Genomic DNA, 22,443 nt, shown 5'->3' with positions numbered 1-22,443 from the left:
ACACCACCCAATCAATCTTACCCAATTCCCGTCTCATACCCTCGTAATTCCCTTTATTTAAGTTCTGGACCTTAGTCTCTGATTCAATTTCCTCACTCTCCATCTCGACTGAGAGCTCGATCATATTATGATCGCTCTGACCCAAGGGGCCTCGTACAAGAAGATTGCTGATAAGTCCCTTCTCATTGCACAATACCCAGTCTAAAATGGCCTGATCTCGAGTCGGCTCCTCGACATATTGGTCCAGATAACCGTCCCGAAAACATTCCAGGAATTCCTCCTCCTCAGAATTTTTACTAATTTGGGTAGTCCAATCAATATGTAAATTAAAGTCACCCATGATGACAGCTGTGCTCTTATCGCACGCTTCTCTAATTTCCCTTTTTATGCCTTCCCTCACCTCCATATTACTATTTGGAGGCCTATATATCACACCCACTAACGTTTTCCTCCCCTTGCTATTTCTCATTTCTACCCATACAGATTCCGTTTCATCCGAGTTAATATCCTTCCTTTCCATTGCATTAATCCCCTCCTTTACCAGCAATGCTACCCCACCTCCCCTACCTTTTTGCCAATCCTTCCTAAATATTGTATATCCCTGGATGTTAAGTTCCCAGCCTTGCCCACCCTGCAGCCACGTTTCTGTAATCCCAATCAAATCATACTTGTTTACCTCTATTTCCACAACTAATTCATCCACCTTGTTCCTAATGCTTCTAGCATTAAGATACAAAGCCTTCAGGCTTGCTTTTTTCACACTCTCATTATGAATTAGTTTGGCCCTTTGTGTTTCTCTCCTTTGCTTATTGCTTCTCACCTTTCTACCATCTATTTCTGACTTCATATGACTTCCCTCTTTTCCACTACCTAGGTTCCCATCCCCCTGCCAAATTAGTTTAAATCCTCCCGAACCGCCCTAGAAAATATTACCCCGAGGACATCGGCTCCCTCACAGTTCAGGTGTAGACCGTCCCCTTGGTACAGGTCACTCCTCCCCAAGAACTGGTTCCAATGCCTCAAGAATTTAAATCCCTCTCCCTTGCACCACTGCTCAAGCCACGTATTTAGCTTATCTATCTTACTCTCTCTAAACTTATTAGCTCGTGGCACTGGTAGCAATCCAGAGATTACTACCTTTGAGGTCCTACTTTTCAATTTAGCTCCTAACTCCCTAAATTCAGCTTGTAGGACCTCCTCCCTCTTTTTACCTACATCGTTGGTACCTACATGTACCACGACAACTGGCTGATCCCCCTCCCCCTTCAGAATGCTCTGCACCCGCTCCGAGACATCCTTGACCCTTGCACCAGGGAGGCAACATACCATCTTGGAGTCTCGGTCTCGGCCACAGAAACTCCTATCTATCCCCCTTACAATTGAATCCCCTATCACTATAGCCCTATCCCTCTTTTTCCCGCCCTTCTGTGCAGCAGAGCCAGTCATGGTGCCCTGAACCTGGCTGCTGGTGCCTTCCCCTGATAAGTCATCTCCCCCAACAGTACCCAAAACGGTAAACCTGTTTTGGAGGGAGATGACCGCAGGTGACTCCTGCACTACCTTCCTGCCTTTACCCTGCCTTTTGGTCACCCATTTACTGTCTGAGCTAGCCTTTACCTGCGGTGTGACCAACTCACTGAATGTGCTATCCACAACATCCTCAGCATCGCGTATGCTCCAGAGTGAGTCCATTCGCAGCTCCAGCGCCGCCATGCGGTCCGCTAGGAGCTGCAGCTGGACACACTTCCTGCACACATAGTTGTCAGGGACAGTGTCCCTGATTTCCCACATGGCACAGGAGGAGCATGACACGGGTCTGAGCTGCCCTTCCATGACTTAACCCTTACAATACCTTTTTATTTACTACGATTTAGCTTAATTATTGAATTCTACTTAGAATAAGTTTGTGAAAGTACTCACCAACCAGTCACCTACCTGTTTTCTGGTGTTGTATTTTCACTGCCGCCTCCTGTCCTGGAACCTTTTCCACCTAGGTTAGGCTCCTGAAATAAAATAAATTGAACCTACCTTTTCAACTTCCCCTAACCCCTAAAAGGTTAGAGGAGGTGGAAGGGTGGGAGACACTACACTGTAGTGTTTCGGGTTTAGCAACAGCTCCACCTATATAAGAGTTACTGGCCTCCTGCTCTCCCGACTGCACCAGCTGCTCCCTGGTGACGTCACACACTGATTACTATTTACCCCTCTCCTCTGCTGTTGATTTGGTACGCCTCGCAACTGCCGCCGGTTTTTAAGCCGGGCTCCTCCTCGCTGCTCTCTGCTGCTCCGAGTGGTCGGGCCTCGCAACTGCCGCCGGTTTTTAAGCCGGGCTCCTCCTCGCTGCTCTCTGCTGCTCCGAGTGGTCGGGCCTCGCAACTGCCGCCGGTTTTTAAGCCGGGCTCCTCCTCGCTGCTCTCTGCTGCTCCGAGTGGTCGGGCCTCGCAACTGCCGCCGGTTTTTAAGCCGGGCTCCTCCTCGCTGCTCTCTGCTGCTCCGAGTGGTCGGGCCTCGCAACTGCCGCCGGTTTTTAAGCCGGGCTCCTCCTCGCTGCTCTCTGCTGCTCCGAGTGGTCGGGCCTCGCAACTGCCGCCGGTTTTTAAGCCGGGCTCCTCCTCGCTGCTCTCTGCTGCTCCGAGTGGTCGGGCCTCGCAACTGCCGCCGGTTTTTAAGCCGGGCTCCTCCTCGCTGCTCTCTGCTGCTCCGAGTGGTCGGGCCTCGCAACTGCCGCCGGTTTTTAAGCTGGGCTCCTCCTCGCTGCTCTCTGCTGCTCCGAGTGGTCGGGCCTCGCAACTGCCGCCGGTTTTTAAGCCGGGCTCCTCCTCGCTGCTCTCTGCTGCTCCGAGTGGTCGGGCCTCGCAACTGCCGCCGGTTTTTAAGCCGGGCTCCTCCTCGCTGCTCTCTGCTGCTCCGAGTGGTCGGGCCTCGCAACTGCCGCCGGTTTTTAAGCCGGGCTCCTCCTCGCTGCTCTCTGCTGCTCCAAGTGGTCGGGCCTCGCAACTGCCGCCGGTTTTTAAGCCGGGCTCCTCCTCGCTGCTCTCTGTGTTGATCTTGTGGAAGGAGTGCCTGTGTTGATCTTGTGGAAGGAGTGTCTGTGTTGGGGTTGTGGAAGGAGTGTCTGTGTTGATCTTGTGGAATGAGTGTCTCTGTTGAACTTGTGGAAGAAGTGTCTGTGTTATGCTTGTGGAAAAAGTTTCTGTGTTCATCTTGCGGAAGGAGTGTCTGTGTTGATTATGTGGAAGGAGTCTCTTTCTTGATCTTGTGGGAGGAGTGTCTGTGTTGGGTTCATGGATGGAGTGGCTGTGTTGATCTTGTGGAAGGAGTGTCTGTGTTGATCTTGTGGAAGGAGTGCCTGTGTTGGACTTGTGGAAGGAGTGTCTGTGCTGATCTTGTGGAATGAGTGTCTGTGTTGATCTTGTGGAAGGAGTGTCTGTGTTGGGTTCATGGATGGAGTGGCTGTGTTGATCTTGTGGAAGGAGTGTCTGTGTTGATCTTGTGGAAGGAGTGTCTGTGTTGATCTTGTGGAAGGAATGTCTGTGTTAATCTTGTGGAAGGAGTGCCTGTGTTGATCTTGTGGAAGGTGTGTCTGTGTTGGGGTTGTGGAAGGAGTGTCTGTGTTGATCTTGTGGAAGGAGTGTCTGTGTTGATCTTGTGGAAGGTGTGTCTGTGTTGGGGTTGTGGAAGGAGTGTCTGTGTTGATCTTGTGGAAGGAGTGTCTCTGTTGATCTTGTGGAAGGAGTGTCTCTATTGATATTGTGGAAGGTGTGTCTGTGTTGGGTTTGTGGAAGGTGTGTCTGTGTTGAACTTGTGGAAGAAGTGTCTGTGTTATGCTTGTGGAAAAAGTTTCTGTGTTCATCTTGCGGAAGGAGTGTCTGTGTTGATTATGTGGAAGGAGTCTCTTGATCTTGTGGGAGGAGTGTCTGTGTTGGGTTCATGGATGGAGTGGCTGTGTTGATCTTGTGGAAGGAGTGTCTGTGCTGATCTTGTGGAAGGAGTGCCTGTGTTGGACTTGTGGAAGGAGTGTCTGTGTTGATCTTGTGGAAGGAGTGTCTGTGTTGATCTTGTCGATGGAGTGTCTGTGTTGATCTTGTGGAAGGAGTGTCTGTGTTGATGTTGTGGCAGGAGTGCCTGTGTTGATTATGTGGAAGGAGTGTCTGTGTTGATCTTCACAGAATCAGAATCACAGAAACCCCACAGTGCAGATAGAGGCCATTTCGGCCCATCGAGCCTGCACCGACACATATCCCACCCAATCCCCGTAACCCCTACACCAACACATATCCCACCCTATCCCTGTAACCCCACGTATCTAATCACCCTAACACTAAGGGTCAATTTATCATAGCCAATCAACCTAACCCGCACATCTTTGGACTGTGGGAGGAAACCGGAGCACCCGGAGAGAACCCACGCAAACACGGGGAGAATGTGCAAACTCCACACAGACAGTCGCTCGAGGCCGGATTCGAACCCGGGTCTCTGGCGCTGTGAGGCAACAGTGCTAACCACGAGGCCACTGCTTGTGGAAGGAGTGCCTGTGTTGATCTTGTGGAAGGAGTGCCTGTGTTGATCTTGTGGAAGCAGTGTCTGTGTTGGACTTGTGGAAGGAGTGTCTGTGTTGATCTTATGGAAGGAGTATCTGTGGTGATCTTGTGGAAGGACTGCCTGCATTGAACTTGTGGAAGGAGTGCCTGTGTTGATAATGGGGAAGGAGTGTCTGTGTTGATTATGTGGAAGGACTGTCTGTGTTGATCTTGTGGAAGGAGTGCCTGTGTTGACCTTGTGGAAGGAGTGCCAGTGTTGGGCTTGTGGAAAGAGTGTCTCTGTTGATCTTGTGGCAGGAGTGTCTGTGTTGATCTTTTGGAAGGAGTGTCTGTGTTGATCTTGTGGAAGGAATGTCGGTGTTGATCTTTTGGAAGGAGTGTCTGTGTTGATCTTGTGGAAGGAGTGTCTGTGTTGATCTTGTGGAAGGAGTGTCTGTGCTGACCTTGTGGAAGGAGTGTCTGTGTTGATCTTGTGGAAGGAGTGTCTGTGCTGACCTTGTGGATGGAGTGGCTGTGTTGATCTTGTGGAAGGAATGTCTGTGCTGATCTTGTGGAAGGAGTGTCTGTGTTGATTATGTGGAAGGAGTGCCTGTGTTGGACTTGTGGAAGGAGTGCCTGTGTTGATCTTGTGGAAGGAGTGCCTGTGTTGATCTTGTGGAAGGAGTGTCTGTGTTGATCTTGTGGAAGGAGTGCCTGTGTAGATCTTGTGGAAGGGGTGTCTGTGTTGATCTTATGGAAGGAGTATCTGTGGTGATCTTGTGGAAGGACTGCCTGCGTTGAACTTGTGGAAGGAGTGTCTGTGTTGATTATGTGGAAGGACTGTCAGTGTTGACCTTGTGGAAGGAGTGCCAGTGTTGGGCTTGTGGAAGGAGTGTCTCTGTTGATCTTGTGGAAGGAGTGTCTGTGTTGGGTTTGTGGAAAGTGTGTCTGTGCTCATCGTTTGGAGCAGTATCTGTGTTGATCATGTGGAAGAAGTGTCTGTGTTGGGCTTGTGGAAGGAGTGTCTGTGTTGATCTTGTGGAAGGAATGTCTGTGTTGATCTTGTGGAAGGGGTGTCTGTGTTGATCTTGTGGAAGGAGTGCCTGAGTTGGACTTGTGGAAGGAGTCTCGGTGTTGATCTTGTGGAAGGAGTGTCTGTGTTGATCTTGTGGAAGGAGTGACTGCTGATCTTGTGGAAAGAGTGTCTGTGTTGATCTTGTGGAAGGAGTGTCTGTGTTGATCTTGTGGAAGGAGTGACTGCTGATCTTGTGGAAAGAATGTCTGTGTGGATCTTGTGGAAGGAGTGTCTGTGTGGATCTTGTGGAAGGAGTGTCTGTGTTGATCTTGTGGAAGGAGTGTCTGTGTTGATCTTGTGGAAGGAGTGTCTGTGTTGATCTTGTGGAAGGAGTGTCTGTGTTGATCTTGTGGAAGAAGTGTCTGTGTGGATCTTGTGGAAGGAGTGTCTGTGTTGGGCTTGTGGAAGGAGTGTTGTAGTGTCCGTGTGTCGATAAAGACACTGAAGACAGGCGTTGGTTCATAGGTATTTACTAAGCAAGTCTGTGGGGGGTTTCTAAAGGATATGCACAATACACAGGCTTATATAGCCCAAGTGGCAATTACCGGCATTACGCACACCTGGGGCTCTTAAAGGCACATACACCATAATTGCTCTTAAAGGCACATTCACCACAATTCCTCCCCTTCTAGCTAACTAGTACATCATATTTTAAGTAATTATTAATTACATGTTATATGCAAAATAATATACATTGCTGTATTAATTAATTATAAGTTAGTCTCTCAGGAGGCTTCCTGACTCGGTCCGGATAACGCCTCGGGGGTGTAGTAGTTTCTGGTGATGCAGTAGGTTCTTCTGGCAAGGCTGATTCAGCTTGAAGGCCAGTGTCGGGTTCATCGGGCTCCAGTATCACCGGATCGGAGGTAGATATGGGTATCTCTACTTCATCGTTAGATGTATAGAGTGATGGTGTAGGTTGTCCCTTTTCGGATGACTTGATGATTTGGTCAGCATGGCACCTTATTATGCTGTCTCTGATGTCCACGGTATACAGCAGTGGTCCTAATCGTGTGCAGATAGTTCCAGGCTGCCATTTCTCGGTACGGTATCTGGAAGGCCCTAGTTGGCCTTTCATTCATGCCCTGAAACTGCCGGTTCTCCACGTCCCTTCGGATGTTGGGCTTGACCAAATCCAGCCGGCATCTTAGGTTTCTATTGTAGAACATCATGGCGGGAGTTTGGTTAGTAACCATATGCGTTGCATTCCTATATGCAAATAAGAAGTTATCCACCTTGTGCTGAAGTTTTATGTCTTCATTACCCATGGCCTTGATGGCCTTCTTGAAGGTCTGGACAAACCTTTCAGCCAATCCATTGGTGGCGGGATGGTATGGGGCGGACGTGTAGTGCTTAACCCATTGTTCTTTAAGAACTTTCTGAATTCTTCGGACACAAATTGCAGTCCATTATCAGAACATATCTGCTCCGGCAGCCCATTCCTGGCAAATATGGTCCTTAATACTGTGATGGTTTTTTCCGTGGTGGTGGAGGACATCTTTATTACCTCCGGCCACTTGGAGTGTGCATCAACTGCGATTAAGAACATTGAGTCCATAAATGGACCAGCAAAGTCGATGTGCACCCTTTGCCAGGGAGATGAGGGCCACTCCCATGGATGTAGAGGGGCCTGTGGCGGAGCATTTTGGACCTTCTGGCATCCTAGGCAGCTCTTGGTCATGTCTTCGATGTCTCCATCGATACCTGGCCACCATACAAACGCCCTAGCTAGGTTCTTCATTTTCACTCCACCCAGATGCCCCTCGTGAAGCTCCTTTAGCACTTTATCCTGGAGTTTGGGTGGAATCACCACTCTGGATCCGCACATCAAGGTTCCTCGGCACACTGACAGCTGTTCTCTTCTTTGCGAGAATGCTGGCAACAGTGGTTCGCCATGTGCTGGCCATCCCTTCACTGTTAAATCGTAGACCCGTGAGAGAGTAGGGTCATTTCTTGTCTCCCTTTCAATGGCAGAATTTGTCACCGGTAGACATTCCACTATGGTAGAGTGGAATATCTCTACTGGGTCTACTGTAGGTGCCTCTTCTATCATTGGCAACGGTAGGCGTGATAAACCGTCAGCATTCCCATGCTGTTTTGACCCTTTGTATTCAATGTTGTATTGGTGTGCCCCTAGAAAAAGGGACCACCTCTGTAGTCTTTGTGCTGTCATAATGGGGACACCTTTTTTAGGGTTGAATATGGAGATGAGGGGTTGATGGTCAGTCAGCAAGGTAAATTTTTGTCTGTGTAGGTAATGGTTGAATTTCTTCACTCCCCATACCAGGCTGAGTGCTTCCCTGTCTATCTGGGCATAGTTACGCTCAGCTGAGTTCAATGAGCGTGACGCAAAAGCTATCGGCCGTTCCGAGCCATCAGGGAATCTATGGGACAATACCGCTCCTATGCCGTAAGGGGATGCATCGCACGCCAGTCTGATTGGTAGTGATGGGTTGTAATGAGCCAAAATTTTCTCGGATGTGATTAAGTCTTTACATTTATGGAAGGCACGTTTACAGTCTTCGTTCCATTTCCAAATCACTCCTGTCTGTAGAAGATCATTAAGAGGGTGTAAAATAGTTGATAAGTTCAGTAAAAATTTATGATAGTAATTTATTAATCCCAGGAATGACCTTAATTGTGAAGCATTTTCAGGTGCTGGGGCTTTTATAACTGCTTCAATTTTTTCAGGTGACTTATGCAACCCTTCCTTATTAATTATGTGGCCACAATATGATATCTGATTTTGGAAAAATTCGCACTTGGGGCGATTTGCTCGTAGGCCCCGTTCTTTCAGCCTAGTGAGCACCTGCTTCAAATTGGCAAGGTGCTCGTTGTCGTTTTCTCCTGTTATAAGGATGTTGTCTAGGTAGCATTGAGTCATAGAAACATAGAGATAGGAACAGGAGTAGGCCATTCGGCCCTTCGAGCCTGCTCCGCCATTCAATGAGATCATGGCTGATCATTCCAGTCCCCGGAATCCCTTGCAGGACTTGCTCCATAGCTCTTTGCCAGATAGCTGGAGCTGATGCTATTCCAAAAACCAGTCGATTGTACTAGTACAGGCCTTTGTGTGTGTTTATTGTGAGATACTTTTTAGAGGTCTCCTCAACCTCCATCTGTAGATTTGCCTGTGCCAAGTCAATTTTTGTGAAACGTTTCCCTCCGGATAGTGAGGCGAAAATATCTTCTATCCTCGGAAGAGGATACTGTACCGTGTGAAGGACCGGGTTTACAGTCACCTTAAAGTCCCCACAGATGCGAATTTTTTTCTGTTCCTCAGAGTTATTTTTCAATGTTTTTTCATGACTGGAACGATGGGTGTTGCCCATTCGCTCCAATCTATTTTGGATAATATGCCTGCCTTTTCCAAATTCTTCAGCTCTGCCTCGACTGCCGGACGTATTGCGTATGGCACCGGGCTTGCCTTAAAAAATTTTGGAATTGCTGTATCTTCCACTTTTATTGAGGCGGTGATGCCTTTCAAGGTTCCTAGTTTCTCTTGAAACACTTCTTTGGCGTTGGCCAAGATGTCTTTTAATCATTCAGGTATGATGTCATCATTGTTTTTTTCCTTACTGGTCACCGTCAGTGCCTGAATGGAGTGCCAGTCTAAACGTATCTTCCTTATCCATTCACGTCCCAACAGCGGTGGACCACCATCTTGTAGAATGTATAAATACAACTTTTGTATTTCTTTGCCGTTGTATACCACAGGCACCCTTATTTTTCCTTTGGGGTAGACTTTCTGCCCCGTATATGTTTTTAAGATAATGGATGTGTCTTTTAGAGGTATATGCGAAAATAGCCTCTCGTAATCTCGTCGATTTATTACGGTTAGAGCTGATCCTGTATCTAGCTCCATTTTAACTGGGGACCCTGCTATTGTGAGGGTAACCCAAATGGTTTGGTAATCCTCTTTGGCAAGTACATTATGTAATTTGAGACAGCTTAGTCTCTTGTTCCCGGAGTCGCTATCGCTATTCTGGTCTTCGGAGCTATTGTCCGTCATCATTTGTACCTTCCTGTACTTTTCTTTATTGATTTTTTGTTTTCTGTCAGTGGATTTATTTTGTCCAGATTGGCATACCCGTGCAATGTGTCCAATCTTACCACATTGCCTGCATGCTTTGCCCTTGAACCAGCAGTCCCTCTGGTTATGGGTGGATCTGCCGCAGCGATAACATCTTCCGAACTCCTGTGTCATTTTATGGGTGCCGAAGTCCTGTGTCTCTTGTTGTATCTCTGCAGCTCCTTTTGCTGCTTCTTCGTATGATACAGCCATACTGAAAGCTTTGTCCAATGTTAAATCTTTTTCAGAAAGCAGTCTTTTTTGTGTTCCTTCACTTAAGAGACCGCAAACAAATTTGTCTCGAAGATAATCCAATAGTCCTGCTCCGAATTGGCAGTACTTTGATAGCTTTCTTAATTCGGTTAGGTAATCAGCGTTACTTTCATTCTTGTGTTGATTTCTCTTGAAGAACTTGAATCGTTCCGCTATCAGCAGCGGTGTTGGGTTTAAATGCTCCTGCAGGGTATCAACAATTTCTTTAAAAGTCTTGTCCTTTGGTTTGGCTGGAGTGATTAAATTTCGTAACAGCCCGTATGTCTTCGCGCCCATTAAGTTCAGAAGTACTGAAGCTTTTTTTTCATCTGTTATTCCATTTGCAGTGCAATAAACCTCTACTCTTTCCACGTATGTGGTCCAATCTTCTATTTCGCCATCAAAAGCCTCCATATTACCAGATTTAGGCATTTCAGAAAAGATATGGCGCTTCCCGTGCTTTTTTTTTTTTTCTCTGTAGCAAAGATATGGCGCTTCCCGCGCTTTCCCGCCGCTGCTACCGATAACAACGCTGTTTTACTGTGGTTTCCGTTTATTCACTGTTGGAGACTCGTTCCCGACGGAGGTCTAAACGCTGACCTGCTTGCCACGCCGGCCGTCTCTCGAGTGCACCCTCCCAGTCCGTTATTGCTTGCCTCCGATTTCGCTGCCTGTCTCAGCTGTAGAGCCCGCCGCTGGAGCTCCAGCCTGACGCCCAGGAAGGATTAGCGCAGTACCTGTCACCAGCTTGGCCAGCTGGTGAAACCACAGTTCCTCTTACTCCCTTGAGTCTTCTGGACGCTGGAGGAATCGATGTCCTTGAGGTGCTGCCGAATTGCAGGTAAGTCCGTTTCCACTTCGTCGCCACTGTAGTGTCCGTGTGTAGATAAAGACACTGAAGACAGGAGTTGGTTCATAGGTATTTACTAAGCAAGTTTGGGGGGGTTTTCTAAAGGATATACACAATACACAGGCTTATATAGCCCAAGTGGCAATTACCGGCATTACGCACACCTGGGGCTCTTAAAGGCACATACACCATAATTGCTCTTAAAGGCACATACACCACAAGTGTCTGTGTTGATCTTGTGGAAGGAGTGTCTGTGTTGATCTTGTGGAAGGAGTGTCTGTGTTGATCTTGTGGAAGGAGTGTCTGTGTTGATCTGTGGAAAGAGTGTCTGTGTTGGGCTTGTGGGAAGAGTGTCTGTGTTGGGCTTGTGGAAGGAGTGTCTGTGATGTGCGAGTTGACCTTTTCATTGAATGGTTTGTTATGTTGTTTCGTCATCATCCCAGTGATGTTTTGGCTTTAGCTGTGTTTTCAGCTCTCTCAATAACTTCTTTAAGCCACTTCCTATAATTATGTCCTTAGTTTAAGCTCTCATTTTAAACCAAACCATTCATAAAAAGAGGAAGCTAAAGTTAACGATCATTTCTTTGCTCAAAGGATAATTATTGGATACAACCGCTGCCTGGTATCTCCTCTGTTTATGGCATGCTTACATCATGTCAACCCCAGTATGAACTTAGTCTAAAGCTTCGGTAATGTTAACTGTTTTTGGAAAAGTAGCAGGATAACCATGACAATGAGCTGTTTTCCAGAATGGGTTACAACAGTGTTGGTACTTTTTGTAATACTGCATCAAGCAAGGTGGCTGTCTGGATTGGAGTGATGGGCTGATTCACATGCTTCATGAGACTATTTAATCTCCACAATCACTGCACAATATAATGTTCTGATCATCATTTTTACTTCTAATGAAAGAATCTACCTGGAATACTTAAATGGTACACACCAGTATTAAATTTGAAAACTGATATTTATAGCCCTCAATTCAGTCACAGTATAATTTCATGTTTTCTCTCCCTCTTTCAGGCTGGACAGCATTTATTTATTCTCTCGCAGGGAATGTCCACATGGGTAAGAGAAGTGCTTTATATAATCTCGACATAGCTTGTTTCCAATCTTCCCTCTATTTTAAATTTGCTGCACGGTCTCTTTCCCAGCGGCTGGTGAGCGGCCTGCGTGGGACCTCGCCATAGGTCCACGGCCGCGTGGTCGCACACCTCAGGGGTGACATTGGTAGTTTCTCTCTCTAGTGTGCATTCATTCAATACCACACTGAGCATGTGTTCTGTAGTTACATTGAGCAGAAGGAAATGGTTTTGAAAGGGGCAGATTTGTTTGACCAGCCCACATCTGGTCTATATAAGGCTTCCTTTGTTTCACTGAACCTATTGCCACCCATCTAGAATTCTACCAAAAATAAACATTGGAATTGCATTCTCTGCTCTCTGTTTAATTGCCCTCATATAATTTAGATTTTTCTGTTATTTGAAAGGAAAAACAAACTGATGTCCTGTCAAATTAAGTTCTGTTGTTAAACTTAAAATTGTTTTTACAAAGTCATCATGAATAATAAATTCGAACAATGTGCCTTGGCACAATCGAGCCAGGTCAGGATCAGATCCTGGCACTCTCCTTCTGTTTCTGCATGTGCAAAATTCTAAATGAAGCTAATTTCATAAAGCCCCCTGTTAATGTGAAGACACTACTTCAACTGGTATGAGGGGAGCTTGCTGCCGGATGCTGTCCACAGCGCTCAAATTACAGCTTTGCACTAAAAATCTAGAGTACTTACAGAATGTTTCCAGTGACCTCCACATAGACCTTCCTACCTTCCTGAAATAGGAGTACATTTCATTACTCCCAAGGAGTCGAGTAATACAGGCGGGTAACACTTGGCTCTTAACCAGTTGCCAGTTCTTTAATTAAGAAACCAAGTTGAGCAAGATCCATTGTGCAGGACATCGCCGAGATTGGACAGAGCAGCAGAGGAGATAAGAAAATTTTAGGAATCGTGTAAATCTTGGGCTTTATAAACTTGCAGGGGGAGAAATTCAGTTGTTAGTGCCAGCCGTTAGCGCCTTAAGAGGGCGATAAGTGGGGCACGAAGCGGCTAGCGCCCGGGCACAGCGAGACCTGCACCTCTCACGACATTGAGTGGACATTTAGCGGCAGCGCAAAACCGCAACGCCCACTCAACTGCGCGCGCAGATCCTGATGTAATTTCATGGTGCAACGCCCTTGGGACGCCCTGAACCGGAAATTCAGTGGCGCCCCCCTCATTTCCACCTGGCACTCCCAGCGACTGGTTGACTGGAACGGTTCTCAGTTGCTGTGGGGCTGGGGGCGCGCTATTTAAAGGGGGCTCTTCCTGGCTTCTTAGTGGTAGCCATTTTTGGACCACTCCTTCTGTGAGAGAGAGAGAGATTTGCAGAGAGACAAAGGGAGAGAGCTTTCTGCATTGAGTCAGCGCTCGCAGAGTTACTTCTGGCTTTGGCCCAGGACTTTGCAGTTGGATTGATTTTTCACTGGCATAACCTTGAGTGGCCACATATTATGGGGGCTGCAATGGGTGGAAACGTTGGGTTTCTCCATTGCATTGAGAGGGCACAGAGACGCCGAGAGAGAGTGCCAATCATGGCCAGACGGAGGAGGGCCAACAGGCGTCGGCACAGGAGACCTTACCCTCCCAGGGTATTCCGCCAACAGTTCTCATACCTCAACATGTCTGAGGAGCAGTGTATTCGGAAGCTTCGATTCAGCAGGGAGGTGGTCACTGAGCTCTGCCACCTGCTTCAGACAGATCTGCAGCTTCAGCTGAGGAGCAGGACGTCTCTGTCGGTGGCAGTGAAGGTGACAGTGGCTCTCAACTTCTATGCCACCGGCTCCTTCCAATCCGCTACTGGGGACATTGCCAATGTCTCCCAGTTCGCGGTGCATTGCTGCGTCCGCCAAGTCACAAATGCCCTCTTCAAAAGGAGACGTCAGTACATTTCCTTCCCCATGACCCTGGACAAGCAGCAAGAGCGCGCAATGGGATTTGCAAGAATAGCGGGCTTCCCCATGGTCTAGGGCGACACTGACTGCACGCGTGTGGCTTTGCGGGCGCCGCAAGAGAATGCCAAGGATTACCACAACCGGAAGGGGTTCCATTCGTTGAACGTGCAGTTGGTGTGTGACCACAGACAGCTGATACTAGCTGTCAATGCCCGCTTTCCAGGCAGCAGTCACGACGTCTTCATCCTGTGCCAGACTTCTGTGGCAGACCTTTTCGAAGCCCCGGCTCACCCAGGAGGCTGGCTTCTCGAGGACAAGGGCTATCCTCTGTGCACCTGGCTGATGACCCCGCGCCGTGCGCCCAGCACCCCTGCCGAAGAACGATACAATGACAGCCATCAAGCGACCAGGAACATCATTGAGCACACAATCGGCGTGCTAAAGCAACGGTTCCGCTGTCTGGACCATTCCGTGGGAGCCCTTCAGTACTCACCTGAGCGAGTCTCCCATTTCGTTGTAGTGTGCTGCATGCTGCATAACCTGGCAATCCTCAGGACTCAGCCACTGCCAGCAGACGTTGGAGCACCACCAGAGGAGGAGGAGGAGGAGGAGCACCAAGATGGGAGGGAGACACAAAGTGCAAGGGCCATCCGTCAGCGGCTTATTGCAAGTCGGTTCTAGGCCCCCTCTGAGGGAATCGCTTGTGCCATTGAAAGAACATGAATGGAACGGTTCTGCAAACCCTGAGCCGGTCAAGGCAACAAATAGCTCAAAGAGCAAACATGCACAATCTGAATAAAGACAATTCTTTATTTAACAAACTGTGTGCCCTTCCCGCATGACAAAGTAATACAGAGAAACCCAAAAAAACTGTCTCTCACAACCTGGAGACAATGAACACAAGAGTTAACAAAAAATGACCACGATCCTCGGCCTTCACTAAAAAAATTAACAGCATTTTGCCACACCTCCTACTTTTTGCCCTTCGAGGGTGATCTGCTTCGCTTGCGAGATTGGCCCCTTCCCACCCTGCAGCTCCTCCACAATGGGACCCCAGTGGCTGCAGCAAGGCTGGGGGAAGGTTGCTGAGTGTCAGAAACTGAGTCAGCAGATGCCCTTGGGGGACAGCCTGGTCCAGCTCTGGGCCTGGAGGGCCCGGCTGCTGACTGCTCCAACTCTGCATGTGCGGCAGCAGTCTGTCCTATAGGTGGTGGCAGCTGCAGTGGAGAAGTGACAGTGTTGGCAGCAGGAATGCTGCCATCCTGACAGAGGACAGGCACTCCCTGGTCGGACGACACACTGGCACTCCCACGGGGCAGCACAACAGCATGCGGCGCAATCTGCTGAAGCACAGACTGCTGGCCTTCTGCGGCGCGGTGAGAGCCCCGGCGATTCGTGCCCAATGCAGCGAGGGTGGCAGCAGTCAGTGCTCGAGTGGCCTCAATCTGTGTCTGCATCAGACCAGCCACTGACTGCATTGCACCACTAAGCACTTGCGTGGAAGCCGCCTGTGCTGCCTGTGGTGCACCGAAGTCCTGCAGACTCCTTGCCAGTGCTGCACCGACGTCCTGGACACTCCTTGCCAGTGACTCAATAGATTCGGGCATCCTTGCCACTGCAACCATAAGCTCAGTGTGCCTCTGCTCCGCCTGGGCGCCCATTTCAGCGAGGAGCCGCACCTCTTCTGCACTCACTGTAGCACGACTGGAGGCCAGACTCTCCCTCCAGGGAGAAGGCCACCGAGCCTCCCTAACCCCCCCCGTGTTGCTGCAGCCCGCTGGGCCCCAGAGCTTCACCCTCCTCAGACCCTTCCCCCCCTGCGCCCCTCCAGGGAAGACGTGTCCCCATTATGGCCATGGGCTGCCTCGGCTGAGGGTGGCACTGATGGTCTGGCTTCCTCTTCCTCATCGCCTTCAGAATCACTCACAGTGGCAGCTTGAGGGCCCGCCTCCTCACCTGTCGATTCACCATCTGAAAGCAGGGAGGTACAAGAGTTGCTTTAGCATGAGGACAGTGCGGCAGCGAGGGAGGCATGAGTGCTGCAATGCACTGTATTGGTTCGATAGTGGCAAAGGATGCTGGTGTGAGGCACAAGTGGAAGGAGAGAGGTCCAAAGGTGATGACCTTACCATTGCTGTCCAGAACGGGGTTGGCATCTCCAGTGGAGACGGGGCCAATCATCTGGCCTGCCATAATGCGCTGGACTCGCTGCTCCAGATCGCTGAAGTCTTTAAGGTAAGGCCGGCCTCCCCCGGTCCATTGCTGCTGCCTCCTATTGTGGGCCAGCTTGCCCTGCAAGAGAAAGGACGGGCTCTGAGTACAGTGTGAAGCCCTGATCTTGACTGCACTGCCTCCCATGGTGGAATAGCCCTTACAGTGTGAAGCCATGATCTTGACTGCACTGCCTCCCATGGTGGAATAGCCCTTACAGTGTGAAGCCCTGACCTTGGCTGCACTGCCTCCCATGGTGGAATAGCCCTTACAGTGTGTAAAGTGCTGAATGTGCGTGTGAGTTTCATGAAAGGCCCATAGGTGTTGGATGAGGGCTGGGCATTGGGGCATTCAGGACCGTTTGGCCATAAAGTGAAGTCGACATGCAGGGATGAAGAGGATACTGAAAAGGGTACTCACCCTGACGACCCGAGTGAGGTCGTTGAACTTCTTCCTGCATTACACAGGGGTCCTAGGCACCATGCTGCTAGAGGTCACTCTGTGAGCCACCTCCCTCCAAGCTTTGTGGTAGTCGGTGGGCAGCGGCCTCCTGCCACTGTCCGGAAACAGGATAGATCGCCTGCGCTCCACTGCGCCAACCAGAACCTGCAGGGCCCCTCACTGAACCGCTGCGTTCGCTCCTGTCGTGTATTGATTGCGAGTTTGACTCCAGTCAATACAGTAATATAATGTGCGAGTTTGACACCAGTAAATACAGTAATGTAATGTGCATTGCATTATGGGAATTACCCGGGAAAAGGGCAGTCAGCCATTTTACACAATAAAGAGAACATCGTAGTTATAAGCCTGTCTGCCTGATTCTATGCTTTAATGCATTCATATAACATTGGCGACGAGGATAACGAAAGGAATCATTTTAAATAGGTGGTTGCCCAAGTTTTACTTAGCTAGGATGGAGAAGACCGGCATTCAAAATTTTGCATGCTTCGCCGAGCCAGCCACGTTGGGTCCAAGATGGACGAGGTGGTTAATGTCTTTTGAGCTTTATGCCGACGGCAAAGGACTCATTATCGACGATACCTCTACAGCTGCCACAAAGCAGAGGAGAAGAGCTCTACTTCTACACCTAGCAGGACCAGATGTCCAGGATATCTTTTCGACTCTACCGGACACAGGAGAGCCAGCAGACTACACGGCGGTGGTTAGTGCTTTGAATCATTACTTTGTGCCCCAGGTCAACACAGCATTTGCTAGACAGACTTTTCATAAGTTGTCCCAGAAGACAGGTGAGACTGTGCAACAATTTGCTACTCGCTTACGGCAGGCTGCTAAAGACTGTGCTTTTGGGGGGGATGCGGATAATCAAATAAGAGACGCTATCCTGAGTAGGTGCACGTCAGCCTATGTGCGGAGGAAATTGCTAGAGGAAGGGCAAGGTCTAACGCTCGCCCGCACGTTACAATTGGCCTCACGTGAAAACGTCGAGGAGCAGATGTCAGCCATGTCATGTACAGAGAAGTCGGAGACAGATACTGTTCATCGTGTTACACAGAAAAGAGGGTATTATGTGAAAAGCTCAACAGAGAAACCAAAGGGAAATGGCGATAGGAACGAAAGGAAATGTTACAGATGTGGACACACAGACCACATGGGCAGAGATCCGAAATGCCCAGCACGCGGACAAACGTGTCATAAGTGCAAGGGAAAGGATCATTTCTCCAAAGCATGCCGCACAAAGTGTACAAAGAAACACAGTGTGAACAATGTAGAGGAACAAAATGACTTTGCATTTGCTGTTACTGGAAATAACGTGACAGAGAGACTTACCTTTTGTGTGGGGGGAGTAAACCTGAGAATGTTAATTGATTCGGGTGCAACTAATAATGTGATAGATGAGAATACATGGGAAGGATTAAAGTCAGAACACATAAGTGTCAGTCACATGTCCCTAAGACAGAAAGTTATTCTCTTATGCTTCTAGCCGACCACTGTCAGTTAAAGGTGTATTCACATGTGGGATTACAATAGGTAAGAGAACTGAGCAGGCGGAGTTCATTGTGGTTAAAGACCATGGAGAGCCATTGCTAGGAAGGGAGACAGCCATGAAACTGGGGGGGAGAAATTCGGTTGTTAGCGCCACCGATTAACGCCTAAAGAGGCCGAGAAGTGGGGCGCTAGCCAATTTCCGGGCGGGCACAGGGCGCCTAGCGCCTCGCCCCATCTTGAGCATTCATTTAGCGCTGGCGCTAACTCTTAGTGCCCGCTCATGGGCGCAGGCTGATTATGACGTCATTTGAGTGTGCAACGCCTTTTGGGCACCCCGGACCGGAAATTCAGTGGCGCCCCCCCTCCGCAGCACCTGGCGCTAATAGTGACAGCTTACCTGGAACCTTACCAAGTCGCTCTCGGGCTGGAGGAGCGTTATTTAAAGGGGACTGGTGTGGTTTAAAAGCGGCAGCCATTTTTGAAGCACAACTTCCTCGAGAGCTACAAAGAGTGGCTGAGCTGCACACTGAGAGCCATTTGACCACTGAGCCAGCGCAGGCAGACGATCTTCAGCCTTCTGACCATCACCTTGCTGTTGGTGAGCCTTGACAACGGGGAACCTTCCTGTGGGCACTTATTATGGGGGCTGCATTGGAGGGGAACGTCCTGCTGCTGAATCATCTGGAAAGGGCACTGAGACGCTGGGAGAGGGGGGCGGGCATGGCCAGACGGAGGAGGGCCAACAGACGTCGCCACAGTAGACCTTACGCTGGCAGGGTTTTCCGACAGCAGTTTTACTACATGAACATGCCAGAGGAGCAGTGTGTCAGAAGGCTGCGATTTAGAAAGGAGGTGGTGACTGAGCTGTGCCAGCTGCTTCAGCCAGATCTGCAGCCTCAGATAAGGTGCAGGACATCTCTGTCGGTGGCTGAGAAGATGCCTGCTGGCCTGAACTACTACGCGAGCGGCTCTTCTCAGGCTGCACGTCAGAGGCTGATCAGAAGTAGCTTCTAGGCCCCTCTCACGGAATGCTTGCTGCCATTCCAAGAACAGGAATGGAACCAGTCTGATACCCCCAAGCCTGTGAAGGGCAAGATGCATGTAAATAGCAGGCATGGCCATTGTAAATGAAGAAAGTGTTTCATTACACAAAATGTGGTTCCTTCAAACATGAGAAAGCTATGGCAACAGAAAGCAAAACTAATACACTTGACACATAACTGGCTCTCGCACCCGGGAGACTGTCCAAAACATAAATCACATTCCGACCATCTTCCTTGGCCTTGATTCCACTGCGCCAACCAAAGCATCCAATGCCCCATCAGTGAGGCATTCCGCCCTCTGCCTCACCCTTTCCATGTCTTGCTAGGCTGGTGCGCCACAGGTAGGCTCCCACTGCTTTGAAGGCCTACAAGGCAGTGAGTGTGTCTGGTGATGCCAATTGACCTGCCCCTTTAAGAGCTGGCCGGCGCCAGTGTGTCTCAGGGAAAGTGATTATTGACAGCACCTTCGCTGCGCCCCACCGCCGCGAAATTGGGTTGCGCCGCTGGGTTAGCGCCTTAAGAGTAGCGTGCAGCGCCTGATTTAGCACCGCAATCACCTTTAGGGGCGCTGCAAACCAGTATCGTGCTAGGTGGTGCTAGATTGCGCCTGGTGCTAAACTTTGCACATCGCCAGGACTAGCGCCCCAAACGCGGCTATACCGAATTTCTAGGCCTGGGAGTTTTAAAAATAGGCGCAGATGTCTCAGCTGTGGTAGATGTAAGACAGCTACTAGAACAGCGGTATCCAAAGGTGTTCCAGGGAGTAGGAAGTCTGAACACAAAACAGATCAGTTTGTATATTGACCCACAAGTGAATTCTGTGGCCCAGCCACTCAGGCGTATACCATTCAACTTAAGGGGGGCAGTAGAGGCCAAAATAAAACAATTGAGGGACATGGACATTATTGAACCTGTAACTGGTCCCACCCCATGGGTAAATCCTGTGGTTATTGTACCAAAAGCAGATAAGGATGTAAGGTTATGCCTAGACATGAGACGAGCAAACCAGGCAATAGTGAGGGAACGATATCCAATCCCCACCGTTGATGAGATACTCCAAGGTATGAACGGCTCGACGGTGTTTAGTAAGCTAGACCTGAAATGGGGTTATCACCAGCTAGAACTGACCCCTGAGTCACGAGAAATCACAACGTTTGCAGTACATAACGGAGTATACAGGTACAAGAGGCTGATATTCGGTGTATCTTCAGCTAGTGAGCAATATCAGCACGAGATAGCTAATGCCTTAGCTGGAATAGAGGGTGTTGAAAACATCTCCGATGACATTATCGTGCAGGCAGACGACCAGGAAACGCACGACAGACGCCTGCACGCTGTCATGACCAGACTAATGGAAAGTGGACTGACACTAAACTCAGAGAAGTGCCAATTCAACATGGACTGATTGATTTTCATGGGAATCCTGTTGTCTGAAAAGGGCATCGGACCAACAGCAGAGAGAGTGCGAGCGGTGGCAGAAGCTCGGGAACCAGAGAATGCTACAGAGGTGAAGAGTTTCTTGGGACTCGTTGGGTACAGTAGCAGATTCATCCCGCAGTTTGCAACGCTATCAGAGCCACTGCGACACCTGACGAGAAAAGACACACCATTTAAATTTGGATCACAACAGAGACAGTCATTCAGTGCACTCAAGGAAGAGTTGGCGGGAGCCGGCACTTTAGCATATTTTAATAAGGACGCACCAACCAAGGTGATAGCAGACGCCAGTCCTGTAGGTTTAGGCGCAGTACTAGTTCAGGACCAACAGGGACAAGAGGTGCTATGTAAGTCGTAGTTTAACAGACTGTGAGAGGAAATACTCTCAAACAGAGAGAGAGGCCTTAGCTCTTGTATGGGCTTCTGAGAGGCTGCATCCATATGTGTATGGCTGAAAATTTAACTTGGTAACTGACCATAAGCCATTACAAGTGATATACAGCCCACACTCTAAACCCTGTGCCCGTATAGAGAGATGAGTACTTAGATTACAGCTGTATGATTTTAAGGTGATACACATTCCAGGCAAGCAAAACATTGCAGACCCACTCTCACGATTGCTGGGGGAGACAGCAAAACAGGAGATACATTCTCACGGCTCAGATGAATACGTGAGATTTGTAGCTGTGAGTGCGACACCAAAAGCACTCACTACTAGAGAGGTGGAGGAAGCCTCTGCTACCAACCCAAAGCTGATTGAGGTACAGAAGGCAATCACAAATGGACATTTTGAGAACTGTAAAGCTTATGCAGCAATTGCAAACGAGCTGTGCATAATGGGGTACCTAGTTCTTCGGGGAGCACGCATCGTGCTACCCACAGTGTTACACGCACGAGCCCTGGTGTTAGCACATGAAGGACACTTGGGAATAGTTGGAACAAAGCAACATCTCAGAACCAAGGTTTGGTGGCCTGGCATGGACAAGGCAGCTGAAAAACACTGTAAAGCGTGCCACGGCTGTCAGATAGTAGCCAGACCTGACCCACCTGAACCGTTGAGACCAACACCATTACCAGAGGGCCCCTGGCAGGATGTAGCTATAGACTTACTGAGACCCTTGCCATCCAACCACTCCATTCTTGTGGTAGTTGATTATTATAGTCGCTACTATGAATACGACATCATGACCTCCACAACAACAGAGAAGGTTATTGATAGTTTAGAGTCAATCTTCAGCCGTCATGGTTTGCCAATCACCTGCAAATCTGATAATGGTCCCCAATTCAGATCTGAATTATTCAAAGAGTACTGTGAAAACAACGGGATTAAACACCTGAAAATGACAGCAAAATGGGCTCAGGCTAACGGAGAAGTCGAGCGCCAGAATGCATCGCTGATGAAGAGAATCAGAATTGCTCAGTCAGAAGGACTAGATTGGAAATGTGAACTTAGAAAATATGTGACTGTGTACAGGAGCATTGACCATGCCACAACAGGTAAGAGCCCGGCAGAGCTGCTCTTTAAATGGAGAATGAGAGGAAAGCTGCCAGACATCACAGAGTCGCGCGTAGACATGGAAGTACGTGACCGGGACGCAGAACAAAAAGGCAAGTCCAAACTGTACGCAGATGAACAGCGGAGAACACAATACTCAGAGGTGGAAGTTGGCGACACGGTGCTGGTACGGCAGGACAAAGTGGACAAGTTCACCGCTTCTTTTAATGCCACACCCCACAAAGTTTTGAGTAAAACAGGGAGTCAAGTAGTAGTAGAATCTCCAGACAGAGCACGCTACTCGAGAAACACTACATTTGTGAAGAAATACAGAACCAATGGACCAAAGGAGACACTCCATGAGCAGGAGGAAACACAAGGGACTGAGGACAGTATAGTTGACCCTGACACACATACCACTGTGACACAGGAAATACCCACTGACACCAACATGTCAGACATACCCAATACAGCCAGACCTCAAAGGGTTAAAAGTAAACCCCAAAGACTGTTTGATAATGTCACAACATAAACTCTGCGAGAACTGCAT

The 22,443-nt window shown here is 49.0% G+C and overlaps 1 protein-coding gene across 1 annotated transcript in view; it reads left to right on the top strand.

The window, feature by feature from the left end:
* The window catches only part of pir (pirin), a 146,334-nt gene that overhangs the window by 78,795 nt on the left and 45,096 nt on the right, over positions 1 to 22,443 (top strand). Inside the window, exon 4 of the mRNA XM_086006518.1 lies at positions 11,793 to 11,837. Within this exon, the coding sequence (XP_085862644.1) occupies positions 11,793 to 11,837 (45 nt within the window). The remainder of the gene's footprint in view (positions 1 to 11,792; positions 11,838 to 22,443) is intronic.

This window comes from Somniosus microcephalus, chromosome 14 (genome assembly GCF_052327205.1).
Source record: "Somniosus microcephalus isolate GS21.2 chromosome 14, FLI_Smic_1.0, whole genome shotgun sequence".
Taxonomy (NCBI): Eukaryota; Metazoa; Chordata; class Chondrichthyes; order Squaliformes; family Somniosidae; genus Somniosus; species Somniosus microcephalus.
The sequence above is the reverse complement of the archived record's forward strand: the minus strand, read 5'-3'. Positions and strand labels throughout refer to the sequence as shown.